Here is a 23,756-nt window from a genome sequence, read left to right on the forward strand (position 1 = left end):
CATATGTAGCAAGATTGGGTTTATCTATTTACATATGACAGGGTGCCCGACCAACAGCATGATGCATTTGTACCTCCTTACAGTCCTTAGACATGAGGACTGTAGAACAAAATTGCTTAGATCAGAGTACTTTGTTTTATTTTTTGAATGCTTTACATGGTGCATCTCTGACAAAAATGGTTTTTACAAAATTGCTTAAATCTGAGCACTTTGGCTTATGTGGTGCATTGGCGTGTTCATCGCTTAAAAAAATGATTTTTTGTTGTTGTAATTTACCACAGTCATTCAGAAAATATGACCAGGATCCAAGTTAGCTCTATTCTTTCCTCCTTCAGTGTACTTACCGAGTTCTAACAGGTATACCTTGTAAATGCATTCAGAGATAGGAAACTTCAGCTTGCAGAAGTGTTTCTAGACCTAAAATTTGTACTGTTTTTATGAACAACTGAAAAAAACCTTGCATCGTTTTCCAGTATTCTCATTTAATTTGCAAGGGTTTTGTTTTTGTTTTGTGTTGGTTTTTTGAGAAACACAGCTCCTGGCCAGTAATGTGAGTTTATCTAGGGAAGCAATTGTTGAGGCAACACTTGCAGGAAACTGCTGCTTTTTCAGAATATCTGTTCAGAGTACAGTCAGCACTTTGGACTATAGCCAGGAGTAAAGATCATGCAGTATTGATATAAAGTGTCTCTTTGGAGCAAGCCTATCAAACTGACAGGTGCCCTGTGCTTCACCTGATCTAGTCTGAGATGAAATGATTGCATCATGGTTGTCTTCTGTCATGTTAAATGCTGCACAGGATAGCCACACTGAAGTACCTACCATTTTTCATGAGTGTACTTCTGTTTAACTAACTATAGTTATAATACCATGGAGAATTAGCAACTTTGAATAAAAAAGATGTGAACAAGTAACCTCTCTTAGCCATAGCAGCTGTTGGAATTCTTATTTGTCCTGTACTGAAAAAAGCATAGTCTTTTTTTTTTTTTTTGGTAAGTTGGTCTTTTGACTAGCCTGAACCATACAAAGGTTGACACTCATTGTTTCCGTACAGAATGAATATCAAAAGATTTGCCCTTTCATTTGCTCAGGTTTCTCAGTTGCGTCATGAACTGTCCATGAAAGATGAGCTGCTTCAGTTTTATACCAGTGCTGCTGAAGAGAGTGAGCCAGAGTCCATCTGTTCAACTCCGTAAGTCTGAATTGAAAAACATTGGTCATGCTGTGCTGCAGGAGTGCACTCCTCCGTCCTGCCCCACCCCTTACCACATGGTGCTTGTATCTACCATGAGACTAGAGGTGGGAGATCTCCCCCACCTTTAATACAAAGATGCAGTAATAATATTCTGTCTGTACAATGTGGCATCATACCATTGGTTCTTCCTAGCTTTGATCATGAGAGTAGATGTGTCAGCAGGGTTCAACCATTCTTTTTCTAGCACCCTTTGTACATGTTTCTAGGTCATCCTTTACCTCCTTCAGCACCAACCATTCAGGCAGCTTCACTCCGATGCTACCAGTTTTGTACTCACACAACTTGGCACATATTACAAGTTTCTGACTTCCAGTCACTGAAGATCTAACTGAAACATGGAACAGTATTACAGGGCAGGGTGGAATAACCAAGTCCAAGTCAGAACCTGAGATTTGTTGTTCCACTGGCCCAAATCAGTTAAGAAAGTGAGGTTATCGGTCTGCCTGAGCAACTCATTCTTTCCATAAGATGGATCCTATTTACTTTGTTGTATCCAATAGCAGCTATGTTTTGAGTTGCATGCAATCATTTGACGTCATTTTATCCAGCACTCCAGCAACATTATCTACACTCATGTGATGAATCAGTGGTTCAGTGAATTCTTGAACAACAAAAGAAAAAAGGCTAAAGTCTTGTTTTGCAGCACTGTATTGGCAGGATTACAATTCTTAACATAACTGTCGTTGTTGCATCCGTGATTCTTACACGTGTTGTGGAACCAGTAATAAAATTCTAAGATTACTCTTTACTGAACAATCTCGTAAGAAGAGCTGAAGTTGGTTTTCTTTTTTATACTTTGTCGCTTATTAACGTTCCATTAGAAATGGGTGGATTAAGAAAATTATGTCTTTTTCAAATTTTTAACTTGGGAATACTGAATTTTGTTTAACTGTGACTGTTGTGCATCCTAACAACGAACACTGCAGGTAGAAGGAGGCAAAACTTAACATGTTTGTTTACCTTTTCCCAGACTGAAGAGGAATGAGTCATCTTCATCTGTCCAGAACTATTTTCATTTCGATTCTCTTCAGAAGAAACTGAAGGACCTTGAAGAGGAGAATGTTGTGCTTAGATCAGAGGTAAAACTTCCTTAGAATATTTTAGCTACCATTTTCTTTTGTTCCTCTTTTGCCAGCGAACATTCCACATTGATAAGCAGCTGAAACACCACAAATCTGCCTAATCAGTAACTGATTCTCTGCTAGGAGATGCCTTTTGCCCACCCATCTGCGTTTTCTTAATGAACGCAAATATTACTAGACTATAGTGGCCCCTTTCCGAGTGGCCTACACAGTCTGCCCCCCCATGAGGTCCAAAATGATTATACCTTGTAGCTATCACTTTGTTTGAGATTTTTAAATTGCAATTTTACAGCATTTAAAGACTGCCTGTAAATCTTGGAAGAATTCTGATAGATACTAGAGAATTTCCAGACTGATCAGATTTTTGAACAGCAAATACAAATATATGTTGGGTGATGACAGCTTCATAAGTAAACTCAGTTCTCCCCCCCCCCTATGTATTTAGTAGACTCTTATTGAGAATGAGCACTGCAAACCTTAGGAAGCTGAATGTGACACTGAAAGTTAAAGAAGTATAACTTCTGAGCCTTGTTGCTCCAGGCACATGTCAGCTTTATGATCTAGTTAATCCAGGACTCTTATAAACAGTGACCATTCAAAATGCATTTGTCTAGCTATGTGTGTGTTCCAACAATTACATTTGTTGTTTAAAAAAAAACAACACCTTAGCGTGAATATAAGCAAAGTGTTAAAATTCTGCCTGCATATTCCCTCTTTTTTCTCATTTCAGTGATGACACCTACCGGTGGCAACATGTTATTGTTTGGGTTCACTAAAAGAAAATGGGAGGGCATGACTGTTTCCACTTTTGCCTTGCAATTGGAGATTGTGCTGCAGAAAGATTTTTCCCTTTTAAAACCAAATGGCAGTGTAAAACCCAGGAGGAGTCGGGCACAGTGCTAATGTTGAACTTTTTGATAATTTGAACAGGCCTGCCAGCTGAAGACTGAAACCATTACATATGAAGAGAAGGAACAGCAGCTTGTGAATGACTGTGTGAAAGAGCTCAGTATGTTTCTCTCCTTCCTTTGCATTCTTGGCAAAGCAGTCGAGATATTCCGGTACAAGAGGTTTAGCATGCAGTTCTTTCACAGTTTGGAATGTAGCCAAAGAAACTGATGCTACTGGTTTGATGTATAGTGCTTTCAAGTTATGATTCTGGCCACCTGGATCGAGAACTACGTATAATATTATTATTTCTTGGTTCTTCTGGACTGCTAGTGATTATGTCAGCTGAATGCTTAGAAGCCGTTTGGGTTGTTCTCACTTCTATACCCTTAATGCAGTGGTTCTCAAACATTTTCAGCCTGTAGCTCCCCTGATCCCTGTGGCCGTTGGTCATGGCTCCCCATTTATTTATTTGATTTATACTCCACCTTTCTCCCCAAAGGGCACCCAAGGCGGCTTACATAACCCCACTTCAATTACCTCCAAAATTGGGATGAAGGTGTTATGATTATACAAACAACCATAGAAAAAGGGAATTTGAAGGCACCAGGGAACAAAAAACTAGAGAAGCCAGAGCTGCCAGCACACTGGGTTTGTTAGCAGCAAATCTGGAGGATTTTGGAAAGGGACTTTTTTGTTTCTTGTAAGGGAGGGAGAAGTGAAGAAATGTGTTGGGGCAGGAAAAGACTTTGTTTTGAGTGATTCTGCTTATTGCAAACTCATGAGAAACAGAGACCGAGGTTGCAATCCTAAGCACTCTTTCCTGGGAGTAAGAATTATTGAACACAGTGGGACTTACTTCTGAGTAGACACGCATAGGATCGTGATGCCAGAGACTGTTTATCTTATAGTAGCAGCCAATGTGGGATGCCAAAAAGAAAAAAAAGTCAGGAGAAAAAAAGGGATGACTGAAAAGTAATGTGTATTTTTATTTTTTTAATCATTTTGGGAGACAAAGCTTGACTGATCAAGTGTGACTTTTTTTCTTTTTGGGGGAGTGGAAGGAAGAAGAGAAAGAGGTGATGGTTCTTGGCTGAGCTGACACAGAGTGAGAACACAACTCACCACCATAGTAGATAGTAGGGGGCATGCTCTCACATACACCCTGACTGAAACACACTTAGATGCTAAGCCACTTCCCCCAGACTAGACAGATGAATGCAGGCTGTGGCATTTGGACCTTCCCCCTCCCCACCCTGTGACTAAGAACAGATTGTCAGCCCAATCCTATCCACTTTATTACTATCCTATCCTATTACTTTCCTGGGAGTAAGCCCCATTGACTCTAATGAGACTTACTTCTGAGTAGACATGCATAGATTGGACTGTCGGAGCCCAATCTTATGCATGTCTACACAGAAGTAAGTCCCATTACTGTCAGTGGGGCTTACTCCCAGGAAAGTGTGAATAGGATGAAGTTCTGGGCTCCTTCCCTCCTAGATGGAGGGAAGCCTCTCGCTGTGTGCAATTACTTGTGGAGCCCCCTCTAGCTTCGAGTTTCCCTCCCAGTCTGGAGCCTGCTAGGAGGACGACGCATACCTCCTTCCTGACTGGGAAGGAGGCCAGAAGCTAGAAGGGGCTCTGGGCTGATCAAACGCAGCACCCCTGCTCAGCCAGCCGCCTCTCCTCCTGCTGCAGAGAGGACCCAGCCAGTAAGCCAGGTCCCACATTGAGCAAGCATGCTAGTTGGATCCTCTCTGGCCTCAGGCTCCCCTCGGTCTAGAGAAGGCTTAGCTGGCGAGGAGGCAGGCAGGAGCCTTCTCTGTACCAGGTGGGAAGCTTCCCTCCCAATACGGAAGAGGCTCCTGCTCGTGTCCTCGCCAGCCAAGCCTTCTCCAAATGGCTGCCGACCTACCTCTCTCTCCGGGGGTAAGCCGGACACCATGTTTCACACTCCCCTCACCTCATATTGCCCCACCCACCTCATTCACAGCCACAGCTGCTGCTTTTTCCCATGTAAGCAGCAAGTAGGGAGGCCACTACGTGCAGCTGAGCTGCTTGTTCACTTCTCTCCCCAAGATGCCTCACAATGCCCCTTGGGGCTTTCTCCGCCTCCCCAGACCATGCAACACACAGATTGTAAACCTCAGCCTTAATGTTTGTGGGGGTGGGAAATGAGTATACTTCTTTGCCTAGCATTAGTAGTTCATAGTACTTCAGTGAGCAAGCTGAATGAGCATGGTGCTTCCAGAGGAGTCTTGGCTATGTTCTTTCCAATAATTTTTGCAATATTCTTTGAAATGTCAATTTCTCTACAACTTAAGAATGTCAATTTCAACTTAAAATGTCAATTTCAACTTAAGAATGTCAATGTCAACTTAAAATGTCAATTTCTCTACAACTTCATGCTTTCTTATTGAACCCTCTTTTTAAAAAAAAATGTTGCTCCACTTCACCTCCTACAACTGTCAAAATTTCAGTATTTAGCACACACTAATAAAGATGTGAGTTTGGTTTTGATATAATATGGTGGCCATAATCTAGCACATCAGATCTGTGAATGCAGCCAGTGCTTGGCCGTCGCCAGCCTACACTCACAGTTATTTGTCTTCTATAGCCAGCAATGGTACAGTCATGCACCTGCATTTTTAGATTGCAGCCAGCTAGTTTTTGGCCTCCAGGTAACTGTAGTTGGCTGCAAGTCTTCAGCATTTACTATAAATTTTGAATGCCTTTATCAGAGTACATTGATTGATTTAGGGAGCATTTTTGATGCCAAGTGGGATTCTAGCCTTTAAAAAAAAACCTGAATATTTGTTTTTGTTTCTGTTTAATTGTATATAGGAGATGCAAACATCCAAATTGTCAGTATCTCTGAAGAGTTAGCCAAGAAAACTGAAGATGCTGCTCGACAGCAGGAGGAAATCACCCATCTTCTCTCGCAGATAGTGGATTTACAGAAAAAGGCAAAAGCTGTAAGAGTCTGATAGTAGCTACAAAATACCAATAGCTTAGAACAGGGGTGCCCAAACCCCAGCCCTGGGGCCACATGCGGCCCTTGAGGCCTCTCAATCAGACCCTCAGGAAGCCCCCAGTCTCCAATGAGTCTCTCGCCCTCCAGAGATTTGTTGGAGCCTGCACTGGCCTGACGCAGCTGCTCACAGCGTGAGGGCGACTGTTTGACCTCTCACATGAGCTGTGGGATGAGGGCTCCCTCCACTGCTTGCTGTTTCACGTCTGTGATGCAGTAGCGGCAGCAAAGGAAAGGCCAGCCTTGCTTTGTTCAAGGCCTTTTGTAGGCCTTGAGCTATTGCAAGACCTTCATTCATTCATATAGGTTCGTCTTTAATATATTCATTTATGTAAATTTATTCAAATTTTAAATATAAATTAATTCTTTTTCCCCCCGGCCCCCGACAGTGTCAGAGAGCTGATGTGGCCTTCCTGCCAAAAACTTTGGACGCCCCTGGCTTAGAATGTATTCCAATTTGCTATCTTCCTTGTTGCTTTCCTTTTGATAAGTCCTTTTCATTCCAAAATTTGTTGAATATCTGTAATGGGAGGGAAACTATGGAGTTACTGGTATGTTGTAATGTTAATCACGTTTGGGTTTTGTTAGTGTACAGTGGAAAATGAAGAACTTGTTCAACATCTGGGAGCAGCTAAAGATGCCCAAAGACAGCTCACAGCAGAAGTGAGTATGACAATTGACTAATCATGTTTATGGAGCAGGAAAACTATTTAACATCAATCACTCTGAAATGGTTTTGCCAGGTTTTATCTAGTCAAGTGCCAGAAGGATCATTTGAATTAGTTGAACATGTATGTATTCGTTTTTGAATTAAAATGTTAGGGGTTCACCTGATATTTCAGGCCATTGCCAGTCAACATTAAGGACTTGAAATGCACTATTTGATCCAACTCTAGTATGTATTTTTTAAAAAGTTGGCTCCTTTGGGCAGAGTACTTGGAAGACTTAGGGCACAATCCTAACCCCTTATGTTAGTGCTTTCCAGCACTGACATAAGGGCAATGCAGCACCGAGTTAAGGGAACAAACATTCCCTAACTTTGAGGAAGCCTCCATGAGTGATATCCAACTGCAGGATGCAGCACATGTCCCATTGGCGCCGCTAATGCCAGTGCTGGAAAGCACTGACATAAGGGGTTAGGATTGCGCCCTTAATGGTTTCTTGGATTGGAAAGCAAGAAAAGTAGTGTGTGTAATATTGTAATGGGCCTAAGTCTAAAGCAGGGGGCTCCAAACCCTGGCCTGCAGGCCACATCTAGCCCTCCAGATGATTTTATCCGGCCTGTGGGTTCCCCAGCCTCTTGGATCTAAAAATAGTTCCAAAGATCCACTTTGGGGTATATACCACAATCGGCCACTAGAGATGCTGAATACAATGCAATGTAATGGAAAGAAATTCCATTACATTGTATTACATTCAGCACCTCTAGTTTCTGAATGAGATATACTCGTATGACAGACAGACAGACAGACAGATGACTTTTATTAGGCATAAAACTTGGCCTAATAAAGTTGCACGAGCAACTTACACAAAAGGTTGCATTCCAGCAGGTCATCCGAACAGAAATAAATATAGATTCAAATAAAATTTCCCTCCATTTAACGTTTAGTTAAAATCTGAATGAGATATATACTGATGCTGGGAAACCTGGAATATAAATAAAGTTAATGTCAATGTTAAACTTATATGGAACAGAAACTAAGATAAAACATTATGGTTTGTGTCGTAGGTTCCCTGATGCTTTTTCAAAATCTATTCCCTCCCTCTTCCTGTGCAAGTCAATTTTGCCTTCCACCCACTTACTGTATTTAATCAAACTCTCAGCACATCAATTCTACATGTATTTATTTTCCGACTCTTGACACTGTCAAAGATACAATGCAGCACCAGTGCCAAAAAGTTTGGAGACCCCTGGTCTAAAGAGAGGTAGTCTTCAACCTTGGAAGCTTGAACTTTCTGTACTATAGATAAAGCAAAGACTGTTGTCTCCAGGATACATAACATTTACTGACTTTACCAGAAGAAACATTAAGTGCAATTCTAATCACATTTACTTGGGAGTAAGCCCTGTTGAACCCAATGGGGCTGAATTCTGTGTAAACATACATAGGACTGCACTATGAGATATGAGTAAAATTGTGTAACATGACTTGATTCTATATAGAGTTGACTGTTCCTAAGCATGTTGATATCAGTTGGTACCTGATATCTTAAGATCCCAAACTCTGCTTAAGATCAAAATTTAATTTGTCAGCTGAAAACTTAAGATTGTATGTTAAATATTTGGGCTTCACTGCTAGAAAATGTTTTGCTAGAAGAGCTCCAAATGTATTTTGTGTGTATTTGATTACACTGTATGAGTTCATATTCTGAATATCACAATTGTTCTGGTCTTGTTCATTAAAAACAGAAGACTTTAGTCCTTATTGGTTTATAAGCCACTTGTAAATGTGGGCAATGCCTTATGAAATCTCAAGGTCCAGCAGAGGCCTTTATAGGACTCTTGTGATCAAGGATTAGCTTTCCTATGCTCTTAGCATCTGTCCCCACACTTAGGAGAAACAGAATAAGTTTAACAAGATATATGTGTATACAGTATATATGTTACATCATTTATTCAACTCACAGACCCCACAGAAATGCAGTCCTTTCAGTTCATTTTATTGAAAGCATGAATAAAATACATTCATGCTGAACTAAACGTACGTGTGGGTTGTATAATTAATAAATACCCAGCATTCATTCTGTCTTACAAAATGTCTTTCCTCGTTTTAATGTTGTAGCTTTTCACAGGAAATGATACCTGTTCTGTTTATATTGTAGTTACGAGAACTGGAAGAGAAGTATGCAGAATGCATGGAAATGCTTCATGAGGCGCAAGAAGAGCTAAAAAACCTCCGGAACAAGACATTGCCAAATGCCATATCACGCCGTTACCACTCATTAGGCCTTTTCCCCATGGTGAGAGTGCTGTCTAAAAAACAACTGTGCTGCAGCTCTGATTAGTTTCCAAAATGGATTCTCCAAATGGCTTTAGTCAATATTCCTAGAGGAGTATGAATCCTTCATTTGAGCTGTCAAGTATGGAGAGTGTTAATGTCTTATACCCTGCCCTGGGATGTACTGACCATCGGCCAGAGTGCCCAGTTCCTTCATAGCTCAGGGAAGGAAGAAGCCCCACTTGGGAACAGCAAAGTAATCCAATTTATTAGAACAAGCTATTAAAACAAGGGTTCCCAAACTGTGGGTTGGGACCCACTGGTGGGTCGTGACCTGATTTTTGGTGATAGAAAGCTCAGATTAATTGCCTCATGACCTGAAGCTATTCAAAAATCAGACACTGTAACTGCTAATTACCCTGCAGAGAGCTCAGTTCCTGCAGTTTGCAAGCATGTGTAAATATAGGGAGATAAATGTTTGAGGATCTTTTTCTGGTTACTTTTACTTATACATACATAAATACTACTTCTAGATTTCCTTTTTTTAAAGTCTGATAAACCTAGGTGGGTCCTGATAGTGGGCTTAAAACAAGGGGGTTCTGGCGCTAAAATGTTTGGGAACCACTGTATTAGAACAACCCAATAACCCAAATCTAGATCTACAGAAAGGCAACGTGAGATCAGTGAAAGAGGAGGCATGTTAAAACTAAAGTTGAAGAGGAACATAAAATAACTAACTCCTTGAGCTGACTTACTCCATTAGATGATTAGAAAACAATGGAACTCCTTCCCTCTCTATTCCAAAATTCTTTTATAGCCTCACCATCTAGCTAAACCAGCTGACCCTCTTCAGTAATCAAGTCAGGTTCCCACAGCTGGTACAAGGGTGATTGCAGCCTAAGCAAGACAGAGTCAGGCTGAGACCTAAAAGTGACCAGTACATTACAGGGAGAGTCTGAGTTCAGGCATGCTGCTCAATCAATTTTGTGAAATAACAGGCACACAGTAAAAGTACCAGCAATGACTTTAGGGAGTTCTTACTTTCCAAACAAGTGTTCTTAAAATCTGTACCTATTGATTGTGCATGATGATTACATTAAGTTGCAATTTAACATCTGTGCATGCAATTGGAGATTACCCCATAGTTTTTGCTGGGAGGAAGCATAATATTAATAACTGTCATCCAGCAGCAGCTTCCAAAACATGTCAGTAGCTTATTAAATCCTGTTTTCTACATCTGCCCTTTTGCAATCAGAATTAAATTCCCAGAATGAGTAGGAATATTTTAAAACCTATTTGTTGTTTAAGCTTCTGTTATAGAAAGGCAGCTAAATAGTTTCTCTGTTTACCCAGCACCCTCCAATTAAAGACACAGGCAGGGCATATGGTACAAAGGGCCACTTTATTAACTATTTAATTATACCGTAAATTGCAACAGGGTCTAACAACTAGGTTGTGCTGGTTCTACATGTGAGAAATGGAGCTGCCCATCTACCTCCCCCTATAGCAATTTGGGCGACCACACCCGACTCTGGGCAGCATCAGTACAAGCCTTCATTGTCACCCCGAAGGGTCAGGGTGGCAGGCTAGCTCATGCCACCTGAGCAAAACTACGATGCGCCTTTGCCACCAGGCTGAGGTTCATCCAGCCCGCCTCACCCAGCCGGGAATGCCAGCATGAGTAAGCGTGAAGTCCACCTGGCCCTTGCCACCCTGTGATGTACACTGAGATGATCCTTACCTACCCAAAACCCACACAATACCTGCCTGACCAGTGAGACCTATTGACATCCACTCCACCCCTAACTCCATAGTCTGGGGAAGGCAAAAAAAACCACCAGCATTATGCCAATCAGGCTGATGGTAAAAAATTCCTACCCAGCCCCAATTGGCGATTAGCTAACCTTAGACTGCCAAAGGGTGGGCGGGTGGGGGATCGCTGCCTGGTCCCGACTGGGCGGGCTTCCCCGTGCAACAGCACGTGGCCCCGATCCATTGAGCCCCCAGCCAATAGGCTGCAAGGGCTGGCCCCTCCTGTGACTCGTGTGGGGGCAGGGCAAACGCTGGTGGCATGTTAATTCACGTGCCACCAGAATTCCATAAGGCTATGTAGAAGATGATTAGAAATAGTTCATATCTCTGCTGTAGAATTTGTTTATAAAATGTCTTTTGCTAGTGAATGCTATAAAGAGTTCTGCATAATCATTGCTTTTTTCAATTATGTTTTGTCTCCTATTGTGAACCTCATCACATATTTTGAAAATAGATATTTGTGTTAGCAATATGCTGTGACACAATTTAAAATTGTCTTAACAGGATTCCTTGGCAGCAGAAATTGAAGGATCAATGCGAAAAGAACTACATCTGGATGGACCTGACTCCCCTGATTTAACGTATGACTAAGGCATAGTGATAGTGAGATATAGAAAAGCAAAAAAAAGTTTAAAAATTAACATTTAACAAGACGTCAATATTCCACGTAATAGGAACCAAACTTTTTATCCTATTTATTATGAGATAACGGTCAATATTAACAGTAGGTGATTAGCCAGTACATACCAGTAATTCATCACTGCATGTGACATAGATACTTCCATATTGAGCTATTTAAAGTGTACTTCATATAGCAGCCATGCCATGTGCTTTAGCTGAAGTCACATAAAAATGTAATACCTTTTTGCTTCTCTCAGTGAAGGTAAACGTGTTGCCTGTCACAGTTGCATTTTCTGTATAGGTTTGTTTAGTGGGTATTGTAAATTCTTCATCACTTTTGTGGTGGGTGTAGGTGTGTGTTTGTATGTGGGAGTGGGAGTGCCAGTTTGACATTTAGATTAGACAGTTGGGTTTGTGTATTCTTGTTTCAAGGAGAAGAGAAATTAGTGCATCAGGAGAGCCCATGCTTCATTTCAATGCAGGATCTTTCTGGTGTTTATAAGACAGAATTCAATAGAAAAAAAATTCTATCTTGCCATACCAAGAAGATTCCACTTTAGTTATGGACTCTTCCAGTCTAGCTGTTGCATTTCTCTGATCTGCTCCCCTTAGCTGGACAAATATGTGGCTAAACTCCTCCCCTTTCTCCCCCTGGGTATCCAGGAGACCCTCTGTATCCACGGGGGTTCCCTTCCTGGAACCCCCACAAATGACAAAATTCATGAATTTGGGCCCCTTAAAACTTCCTAACACAACCACATTTCGCTATGGGCCACGGGCCTCAGAACACACTCCGGACACAACTGGACCCTCCCCTGCAGGTTCACAACCATGGATAAAGCAATCCTCAGATACCGAGCCCGTGGATAACACAAGCCCACCTGTAGATTCAACTGAACAGACTTATTGAATAACTAATAGTGCTGTTTTGCCAAGGCACTTTATACCCTTAAAGTAACTTAACAATTTAACATATATGATACAAAAGGAAACAGGAGCAGGGAGAGAAGAAAAGAAAAACTTCAGATGTCATGGGCACTTGTGAGTGTATTCTGTGGGAGGGGAGAAGTTCAATGTCAGTTGATTCCAGTCAGGCTGATCTTACAGCCCTTCCCTTTACAGGTTTGATTTTTAGCATTACTGACTATCTGTGTCTTTATCAGTCATCAGAAGCGAGTATTTGAAACCGTGCGAAATGTCAACCAGGTGGTAAAGCAGAAGTCCCTAACACCATCTCCAATGAACATCCCAGGATCTAACCAGTCTTCAGCAATGAACTCTGTCATTTCTAGCTGCATGAGCACACCACGATCCAGTTTGTATGGAGGAGACATCTCCAATATTGTGATAGACAACAAGACTAATAGCATCATCCTAGAAACTGAATCTTCTGACTCTGGGTCAGTACTGCATGGTTCAGCTGCCTTAAAGTTTTTTAGATATACTTTCAGAGCAAGAACATCAGGGTTATAATTCTTTTCTTCACTTAGTTACTTGTGCTAGAAATAGTTTATGTTGGCTTGCTAGTCTGATATTATGGAAAGGATAATATGTGCTGCACACATGATGTTTAGAAATAATTTAACCTTAATGTATTATCATTACCAGCCTCTAACGTTAATCCTTTTAAAGAGGAATTATGTTTGGGCTTCTAAAATTACTAGACTTTCAGAAAATGTAGTCCGTTGTTCGGTGTAATTACATTTCTCAAATTTATCATCAGTTGAGGCAAATCATTTTGATGTTGATGGACTACATTTACTGAAACTAGTTGAAGGGTTACTTGCAACCCTATTAGTTCTGAAAGGTAACTATTAACAGTACAGTATCTTCCTAGTAAAATAATTGGTTGACTGGGACTTTCCTGAGCTGGGAAGTGAACTACATATTAACTCCTTTGCCAGCAAGTTGTGAAACTTGGCGTCAGCCTATAGTGTAACTTGTGGAATGTGTACTGTCTCCAGATCTTTCTCATACTAAGAGTAGGACCTGATGTTTAGTTATGAGAAATAAAACACACTTTTAGTCCACATAGATGTAGAAATACATTTTAATTATGTACTGATAAACCTTTTCTGACTGGAGTATCAGTATTGTTCATCACTGATAAACAGTATTTGACCCGTTTGCTGTATGGAATTTGAAAAAGTTTTTTTTTTCATAAGGGGTGGTTGAGAGGTGACTGTGGTGGAAAGAAAGTCAGTAAGCAGCTTGCTCTTCCTCTCCTTGTTGTGTGATGCAGTTCACATCTGTATTTGTTAAATCATTTGTATGTGCTCCAGACATCTTTACCATGGTACATATTGGTCTTGCCTAGTCGGAAGCACCTAAAATCTGAATAACAGGGTCTGCTCTCACAAAAGATGTTAGTTGGAGTTACATTAAATAGCATATTGCCCTTCTAGCTCAATCATTCATTTCAAAAGTGAAAGATTGTTGTACCAGAAGAATGTCACTGTCCCACTATGCAAAGCTGGAACTAGTTTTCTTTGGCACTTCAGATACTGACATTGTGGTCTTTTCCCTTTGATGCCTCTTACTTGCATGTACACAAAATATCAGTTGAAGTGATACCCTTTAATGTGTGTGTTCTTTCTTTTAGAAGTGAAGAAAAGAACAAGAAACCTGGAACACCAGGAACACCTGGGTTTAGTGACCTGGAAACGGCCCTTCGAAGGTTGTCCCTTAGGAGAGAGAACTACCTATCTGAGAGGAAGTTCTTTGAAGAAGAGCAGGAAAGAAAATTGAGAGAACTGGCAGAGAATGGTGAACTCCGTAGTGGCACCATGACTCCAACAGAGAGTATCATGTCGTTGGGAACTCACTCCAGGTTTTCTGAATTTACTGGGTATTCGGGAATGTCCATCAGCAGTCGCTCATACCTCCCAGAGAAGCTTCAGATTGTGAAGCCCTTAGAAGGTGATAATAAAGTGCCTCGGCCTTTGTCTGTTCTACTTAGTGACTGTCTGTGGTCTCTTCTCCATCAACAGGAATCAGGAAATCTCTGTAACACATACTCTTTTTACTTTCGAGATAGCCATCCACGTTGTTTGTTTGAACTTTTTTGAGTTTTATTTATGGAGCAAGGCATCACAAAAGTAAAACTAAAGTGTGCAGTGCCTTTAATATATTTCAGTAGAGTATTCACTTCATTCAGTGAATACTGTTTGGTGTCCTAGGCCCATTCATAGAACACTAAACCTATATTGGTTTATGAGATAGTGTTGAGTTGAATGGTGATGCATTAATCTGTAACATGTACGATCAGTTTATTTTCATGAAATTCTGTGCAAGCTTCTTAAATCCTTGCTACACTGTGGTGTTACACTAGACGTGTAGGCAATGGTCTCAAATCACTGTCACAAGTCCTTCTGATCTTGTTGTGACTACTACAAACCAATACATAGCATTTGATAGCCTTAACTCATTTCTAAGATGTATTGTTGCTTTTCCATAAGCATTGAGGACTGTTGTGTGTGTATAGCTTGCAATCCATTATGCAGTTAGCTCCCACTGAAAAAAGTATCAGTGAACCATCTTTAACTGTGAGTTGGATTGCTGTCATGGAGTTTATAGTGTATGTGGATCTATCCATTGTTCCTTCTTCATTTTAAGCTCTTAAACTACCATATATACTTGCCTATAGGTTGAAAAATTTATGCCTAAAAATGGAATCTGAGATCCTAGGTTAACTTATACCCAGGTCAATGCAGTGAATGGGGCAGAGTCCTCTGGGAGCTTCTGGGAAGCTTATGGAGGCCCAGCAGCTGTCTGGTGAAGTGGGGGGAAGGCGTGGAAATGGGCTGAGAATCCGGAAGCAGGTGGAGAAAAAGGATAATTTTTACCAGTAATTACGGTATTCAGAGGCAGCCTCTTCTCCAGACAGGAAGAGAAGTGAAAGTGCTTCTGGGAACTGTAGTCTGTATGGGCTGCTGCTATGCAATGCAGCACATACTCCCACAAAGCCTCTCCATAATTCCCAGAAGCCCCTTTGTCTCAATTCCAGTTTGGAGAAGAAGGGAAATGCCTCCTTCTTTTGCTGCTGCCTCTGAACATTCCTGGCAAGTCATTTGCAAATAATTTCACACACACACACACACACACACCCCCCCAAGATTAGGGGTCTGGTTTTTAAAACCCCAGGATGTGATCCTCATTTCCATCTGAAACAAGGTCCCAGGCGGCAGTGCACCGTTGCTTAAGAATAACACAATGGAAGCAGTGGGTCTGCTTCTGAGGAAAGAGGGTTGCAACTGTGTGCAGCTCAGTCCTTGTTGCTTGTCTCCCTGCTGTGAACTGAACTGCACACTCCCAATTGCATGTTTTATGTTGCATGTTATATGCAGAGCCTCTGGCTTCACACACCAGGCACCTGAAAGAAGGATTTGGCTGATGGTTCTACTAGTAGGCTGTTTACAGGCACTTACTCTGGCAGTGTTTACACAAATGTTGTGAAGACCAGAATTTTAAAAGTTAATGAACAAAAATGCATCTTATGATCTTTTATTGTATTTTTAATAAATTAGAAACTGTGTACAGTTTTTAGGTAACAATTACTGGAAGGTTATTTTTCAGGATCTGGCCTTGGGTAAAATCAGACAAAATTATAGTCAGACCCCCCCTAGGTAACCCCCGACTTATCCGAGGGTCATAGAAAATTCCGTGATTTGGGGCTTAAATCCTGCCCTCGACTTATCTGTGAGATCGACCTATAGGCGGGTGGCTGCAGTGTTTCAGTTTGGTGGCGCGTTCCATGTGTTGTGATTAGGGTAGAAGAAATTCAGCATGATACTAGATTTCTTTTTTCTTATTCTTTTTAATGAGAAATATAGATACATTTATTTTGCATGAAAGTGGCATGTACAACCAGTACAAATGAATCAATAAGTAAGATCTTTTTAGTGTGGCTTTCATAAAACTTCAGTTTGAAATTTTGGCATCGCATCACTTAAGAGATTGGTTAGCTAACCTTCACGTACTGGTTATGAGCATTGTAATAGGTTTTTGTCATTCACCTATTTCTGTTTTCTCTTTCAATAAACTTTCAGTCTCCATAACCTTTCTGTCTCTCTTGATTTTTCACTTTGTTCCTTTTTCAAAAAATCGTACTGAACCTTTTCTTCTATTACTATAGTCCATTCTTGTTACTATTCACCTTCAGAGTTTCTGTATTTACTATACATTTGTTTTAAAATGTGTTGTGTATTTGTTTTAGGGGACTGAATTTTGGATCATCCCTTTTTAAAGTATGTTTGCTTTGGGGGGAAATTATTCTTAGAATTCGGGAACCAATTTAGAACCATGTTCTTTAATCATGTTCTGGAACCATTGGACTGCAATCCACTGTATTTTGCATGGAGTGTCATTTTGTTAGTTTTTCAAGAGTCCGCTACTGAAACAAATATTTGTTGTAGGAAATAGAAGCAAAGAAAGAGTGCTTTGTTAAATTGTTATCCATTGAGTTTACTGCATAGATGGCTTTATAACCTTTGTTACAAAAGAATTAGTAGTGGATTATTTTGTTCAATAGTTAAAGTGAGAGAAAGTTCAATTAAGGTTTAATATGAATGCCTTTTGCTTTGTAGTATAGGATTACACCCTAAATGTAGTTAGACATGACTAAGGGCCCAATCCTATTCAACTTTCCAGCACTGGTGCAACTGCAATGCAGACTTGAGGTAAGGGAACAAATGTTCCCTTGAGGAGGCCTCTGTGACTGCCTCCCCACCACAGGATTCAGTGCACGCCTCAATGGCACAGCTACTCGGGCACTGGAAAATTGGATAGGATTAGGTCCTAAGGCTGTAATCCTATCCACACTTACCTAGGAGTAAGCCCTATTGACTATAATGGGACTTAGGAGTAAGTCTATGTAGATATGCATAGAATTGGGCTGAAATCCCAGTTTCAGTGGGATTTACTTATCTGAAAGTGTCCACTGAATATAATGGGACAATTCCAAGTTAACATGTATAGGATTGCACTGTGAATCACGATTAACCGGATATAACTCATATTGTCATAGTACTTTCCATTTCTTTCTCTGCAAGAATTCTTCATCAACTTTTATGTAATGCCTTTATGAACTATTTATAAGCCATTTAGGAGTTCAGCCAGCCACAGAGTCATGGGAAGAATCTGTTCAAGAATCATTCTTTGTTTCCCAATGATAGTTTTTGATGCTTTAGCATATCTTTTGATGGCCACTTCTTGATTCTCACTTGCTACAGCTTTAGGTGTGGCAAAAACTACAGCCAGTAGACCTTCTATATGTGTGATTCCTGTTCAGTTTTATATATTTCATACTGTTTATGCCACCTACAAAAGTTTTATGTAACATAGATCATACTTTTTAAAATAAAATGTTCCAGAGGGAACATGTAAAAATACCAGTAGTCAATGTTGCAACCCGATGCCCTAGTTTTCAGGAATTCATAACTATGAGAATGCTTCCTGGTGACTCTGTTGGCTTTTTACTAGCAATATTGACAAAACTAGGGCTGCCATTAGAGCATAGGAAACATCTTGTAGAGACCATTCATTACAGGGGGACTTTTTGGTCTGATCTAGCAGGGCTGTTCTTCCATACCTGACACAAATTGTGGCTACTATTGCCATAGTGCAAAGAGCTGTGAGAATAAGCTGGCCCTTTGGACAGTATTGGCAACCTAAGCCTAATCCTCTTATTTTTGGGGGAGGGGTGTTGTAATTACTATGCAACTGCAGGGGTGTTGACAGGGTTGGGCATTAGTCAAGGGTCTATACGCATCAGAGGATCCACTGAGCCAGGTCAACCCTTGAACATTTGGTACCATTATAAAGTCACCCACCTGTATCTTTTTTTCAATTATATCACTGAATCTAAAACAATATTAATTCTTTTGTTTTATAAAGTATTAACTGGGCTTAGTTTTGACAGTCTGTCCCCTGATACAGATAAGTGGGCATTATTGCAGTGCTTTTCGTGAGTTCAGGATTTTAAGAAAGTTTTCAGAAGTAGAAGTAACATTTTTTTTACCTTCTGAGGATCGGAGAGGCTGCGTATGGCCTCCCCAGCCCCCAGAAGGCCTTCTAAGGACCCTGTAAAGGGGGAAAATGGGCTGCAGGGGAGGGGCTGCACTGCCACACCCCACCAGGTGGTGACCATAGGGGTAATTACCCCCCCCCCCCACTCCCTCAGGTATGCCAGTATCTGATTGTGTGGTATGCCTATACTACTGTTTTCATGTTTTTGTTTATAAAATAATGCATAGCTTTCTCTACCAAAATATTTCCCATGCAGGGATGAATCTACAGGTATAACAGAACATTCTTTATCTAGTAGTAGTTTCTGTTCAATTAGATGTTTTGCTTGCTATCATGCAATAATGGATAGCTAGACAAGTATAGTGATTTGTTCTCTTATATTGTTGATAGTTTTCACTGTTCTTTAGAATGACTCTTCCCCTAGTCTCCAGTAATAAATTCTAGTCAGCATTCATGGTGTACCTCCTGGATTCTTTTAGCCCTTCAGTCTTCACGAACTAGTTCTAATATACCTGGTGTCGTATATACCTAATATAACCTTCCAGGAGTCGAACAATCAGGTTTTCGCCAGGGTGTTTCTACTCTGGATCATGCCTTTGCACTTTCTTTTCTAGCCCAGAAATATTCCATACGTCATAAATCAAATCTATATGTAGCCTTTATTGACCTACAAGGTGCTTTTGATTCGATAAATAGAGCCCTTTTATGGAAAAAGTTATTCAACTGGGGCATTGACCAGAGGCTTCTGTTTTTGTTACAGCAACTTCATTCCCATAATAAATGTCAAATCCGTCTTCCTTTTACCAATATTCTCTCTTCTAGTTTTCCTATCAATAAAGGAGTGAGGCAAGGTTGCATCCTTGCCCCTCTTCTTTTTAATTTATTCATTGCCGATCTTCCTGCCAGCTTAACCACCACCTCTCATTCCTTTCCTGTAATAAATAAAAAGCCAATTCCGATTCTTCTTTACGCCGATGATACAGTACTTCTCTCTCTCACAAAATCCGGTCTTCGTGAGCTCATTTCCAAATTTCAAGTTTATTGTCATTCAAATGATCTTGTAATTAATGCCAACAAAACAAAAATTATGGTTTTTTCCTGCTCCTGGGCTCCTTCTAAATGGTCAATCAATTCCCAATCTTACACTCAAGTTAAATCTTTTAAATATCTAGGTTTACATTTTCACTATAATTTATCATGGATTCAACATAAAAAGTCAGTTATTTCTTCAACAACTACCCATCTTTTGGCTATAACAAATTTTTATTTTAATGCAGGAAACCAATACATCCCAGCAGCGATTCAAATTTTTAAAGCAAAAATTATTTCTCATTTATTATACGGTATCCCGATATGGATACAGGCAGTTTCTAAGGATTTGGATCATATTGCTTCTTTCTTTTTTAGAAAGATATTAGGTATTCCTAATCTCATACGGTTGCCCACTATTCTTTTAGAACTTGGTTTACACCTTCCCTCCACTTATGCCTGGCTTTTTACTTTTAAGTTTTGGTTAAGGATTCATTTATCTCCTTCCCCTGACTCTTTAATTACAGAATTAATGAGTGACATGTATATCTTTATTTGGTTTAAAATAGTGGAAACTAAACTCCACTCCATTAACATATCAGTAGAATCACTTGCTGATCTAAACTTATTTCAAGCTTATAAAATTATCAAAGACCACCTTTTCCTAGCTGAATTCAATACTTTAAAAAATTCTCTTAATTTGACCTGTTCCCCTCTCTCCCTAGGTCTTTTTCCTCAATTTGCTGTTGCCACTTCAAATTATTTTTTTCACCTCACTAATCCTAGACTGAAGAGAGCCTTCATGCTCGCTAGACTCAACATATTTCCCTCAGCTGTTCATTATGGTCGTTTCATGCGAGTTCCTCGCGAGAAACGATTATGTTTATTCTGTGGGGAGACCCCGGATACTCTTTTACATATTTTGCTTTTTTGTCCCTCTCATGACTCCCATCGTAGGATTTATTTAGAATCCTGGATTTCTAATTTCCCCCCTCAGGTATCTCCCCTTCCCCAGTTGTTGGAAGACTCTATTGCTCCCTTGACGTATTCAGTGGCTAGTTTCCTGGCCTATATATTACAAAAAACGCCGGACTTTAGTTCTATAAAATCTTCTTTAAAATTTTTGTAGTTACCTTTTTCCATCTAACACCTGTTTTACTGAAAGGATAAGGTTGTCCCTTCTGGCTCCTTTTCTTTCTAGACCCTATTTCTTTTTTCTCTATTTAGTTTTCCTGAATTAGTCTAGTGGATAACGGTTGTATTGTTCCACTTTGTTGTCAGTTGTCTGCTGTAATATTTATAATGCCAATAAAGGTTAACTAACTAAAAACTAACTAACTATACCTGGTGTTCATGCTTTCTGACAATTTGCTGTTTGCATTACTGTACTGTGATTCTTTAAAAAAAATCTATGTTTTGTTGTTTTTGTTCTGTTAAAAATATGAATGGCAACAATCCATCCCTGAAGTGGTAATAATTTAAAATCATCACCATATCTTGCAGGGGGTCTGGCCTAGTAGTATTGTTTGATTTGTACGTAGGTGGTGTCTCCCATTGTGGAGGTGTCTTACAAAAACTGTTAAACCCTGGGAAGTTTGAAGTAAATGGTGAGACTTCAGTAGTATGTAGAATAGGTCTACTTATAGATTTAATTAGCATGAGACTGAAATCTCCTCAAATTCTCACTGTTCCTGTTTTGTTTTATTCCTCTTCAAGGTTCAGTCACTTTACACCATTGGCAACAACTTGCTCAGCCTCATCTGGGGGGGATCTTAGATCCACGGCCTGGCGTTGTCACCAAGGGCTTCCGGACTCTGGACCTAGATCAAGATGAAGTATACTGCCTTAATGATTTTGAGGAAGATGAGTCAGGTGACATTACATACAAGGGCCTAACTACCTCAACGCCAGTTCAGCACACAGAGACCTCAGGTGAGAGGTCCCAAGCACAAGTGACTGTTTCAGACAGCAAGACTTGCCCAAGTCGCTCTCAGGCTTTCCCAGAGGAGATGCAGGAACCCACGACTGACGATGATGAGGGGTCTGGTGAGGGAACCTCATTAAGTCGAGCACAACTGCCATGTTTGCAGGATGTTGATTACTGGGCCATTCTCCCATCTCTCCAGAGCAGCATCCACAATGTCGTTTCATGTGTAGCTTTTGCACGGTAGTGCATATAAAAATTAACCCATTTCGGAACTACTACCTTTAACACATCATTGCTGTTGCTGTACGTTTTTTCTTTCAGGAATGCATGGTTTATATTCTTTAATTTGATAAGAGAAGGCTGCTAAAATGTGATTCATTTAGATGCTGAAAGAAGGGAGACACACTTTTGTTGTCAGTTTTGTGTGTGTAACGTTTGTATTGTGTGCATACAGAAACTTAGATTTTCAAAATCCTCTGAAAAAAATCCTTTTTTAGTAAGATTTGCTTTTTCTTCTGTGGGTCAAACTGTATATTCCATTCAAGGTGTAGTTTGACTCTTGTGTGCTTGTTTTTCTAATGGAAATAGTAGCAACCTACAAAGGCAGAGAATTTTTTATTCCAAAACAGGATCAAAATTCTCAAAAATCACAAGTAAATCATTTATCAACCAAAGTATGCTATGATAAGTAGAGTTATGTAGTCATCATATTTTTGGTATAATCATGGGTTAATATTCAAGGAAGCAATTTAAAAAAGAAAGTATGGTCCACATTTAATATTTGTTCTTGTGGGATAAGTGCAGCAGTCTTACTTCTGTTATGTGTTGTGCAACATGCCCAAAGGGGTAAACTCTAAGGTAGTAAAACTGTTATGGTAAAAATCTGATTTTTCCCCAATTTGCCTTGCTTATTTTTGGACACTTATAACCCCCCCGCCCCCAAGGCTTTGATGAAATCCCCTTTCAGCAGCCCTTGTCCTTTTTTAAACTCTGCACCATTACAGAAGGGCCATGTGAAACCCCAGAAAAGCTTTATGTGGATCAGATGTTGTCATGACTTGATTTTCCTTAGACAAAGAATTTTGGCCAACTCTCCTGATGAGTTTTGTGCGTATAACAGTTTGGGCAACCAAGCCACTTGGTTAGATAAAGGGAGAGGGACTGGAACACCCAGGTGATCATAACTAATCTAATCAGATAACGGAGTGACATCTACAAACCTAGGTTCATACATAGTTCATACACAGAGATGCTCTGGGTTGTTGCTGATAGTTTATTGTTGATGTACTGTGTCTGTGCATTTAATGAAAGGCTCCTCATAAGAGAGCAGGAACTGAGCTCATTGCCATTTTCCTGGACATTGTGAGTATTTAAGGATAGGAATAGGTCTAGCAACTTACATTTAGGTACTTTATATGCTGCCTTTTAAGCTTTTTTCTCACCCTTTGCCAACCCACCCATTTTGGACGGTATGTTTTTAAAAAATAAAAATTTGAATGTGAATGCAAATCTGAATGTCATGTGAATGTTACTCATCACTTTCCCCTTTACTTATACTTATTTTCAGGCAAGTTTATGGTGCTTGAAAGTAAATAAAAGTAGGGGTGTGCTGCTCTTCTGGCAACACGACTGTGATTGTGTGATGGCGAGTGCTTGAGAGATCAGATCCAGTGGCTAGAGAAAAAAGCAATTGTTCTTTTGAAATATTTTACCTCTTGTTGCTTGTTTAATTGTAGTCTTTTAAATTGCAGTGGGGAAAACCCAATCCTCATTTGATCCTTGCCTGTTTTCTAGCAACTGTGTATTTTCTCCAATAAGTGGAGATATTTTTGTGGAGATCAAATAGAAATGAAAATCCTAGGTTGTCTTTTTAATGAACTGTTGGGGATACTGGTTGTTAACCAGAGACTCATTCTTTCCCATTGTGTTCAAAGGGCAGAGAATGCGACAGCCATGTGAAAAGCTACGCTGTTGACTGCTGGAGGATGCCATTTGTCCAGGTTTCTCTAGTGGTAGCTTTGCAGGATCAGACCTCTTGAGCTCTAAGAATTGATTCCTTTTTTATTCTCAATATCAAACTCCTCTTAATGGGTGCAATTACTACTTTTAGCAGCCTTTTCCTATCTTTCATATTCATTCTTTTACT

At 40.2% G+C, this 23,756-nt stretch overlaps 1 protein-coding gene across 1 annotated transcript in view; it reads left to right on the forward strand.

The window, feature by feature from the left end:
* TRAK1 (trafficking kinesin protein 1) overlaps positions 1-23,756 on the forward strand; it is a 90,273-nt gene that overhangs the window by 53,562 nt on the left and 12,955 nt on the right. The window contains exons 5-14 of the mRNA XM_066631118.1: positions 1,092-1,192; positions 2,226-2,334; positions 3,268-3,346; positions 6,070-6,200; positions 6,845-6,919; positions 9,080-9,217; positions 11,512-11,588; positions 12,792-13,028; positions 14,231-14,547; positions 21,400-21,729. Coding sequence (XP_066487215.1) covers positions 1,092-1,192; positions 2,226-2,334; positions 3,268-3,346; positions 6,070-6,200; positions 6,845-6,919; positions 9,080-9,217; positions 11,512-11,588; positions 12,792-13,028; positions 14,231-14,547; positions 21,400-21,729 — 1,594 coding nt within the window. The remainder of the gene's footprint in view (positions 1-1,091; positions 1,193-2,225; positions 2,335-3,267; positions 3,347-6,069; positions 6,201-6,844; positions 6,920-9,079; positions 9,218-11,511; positions 11,589-12,791; positions 13,029-14,230; positions 14,548-21,399; positions 21,730-23,756) is intronic.

The sequence above is a fragment of the Tiliqua scincoides genome, chromosome 5 (assembly GCF_035046505.1).
Source record: "Tiliqua scincoides isolate rTilSci1 chromosome 5, rTilSci1.hap2, whole genome shotgun sequence".
Classification (NCBI taxonomy): Eukaryota; Metazoa; Chordata; class Lepidosauria; order Squamata; family Scincidae; genus Tiliqua; species Tiliqua scincoides.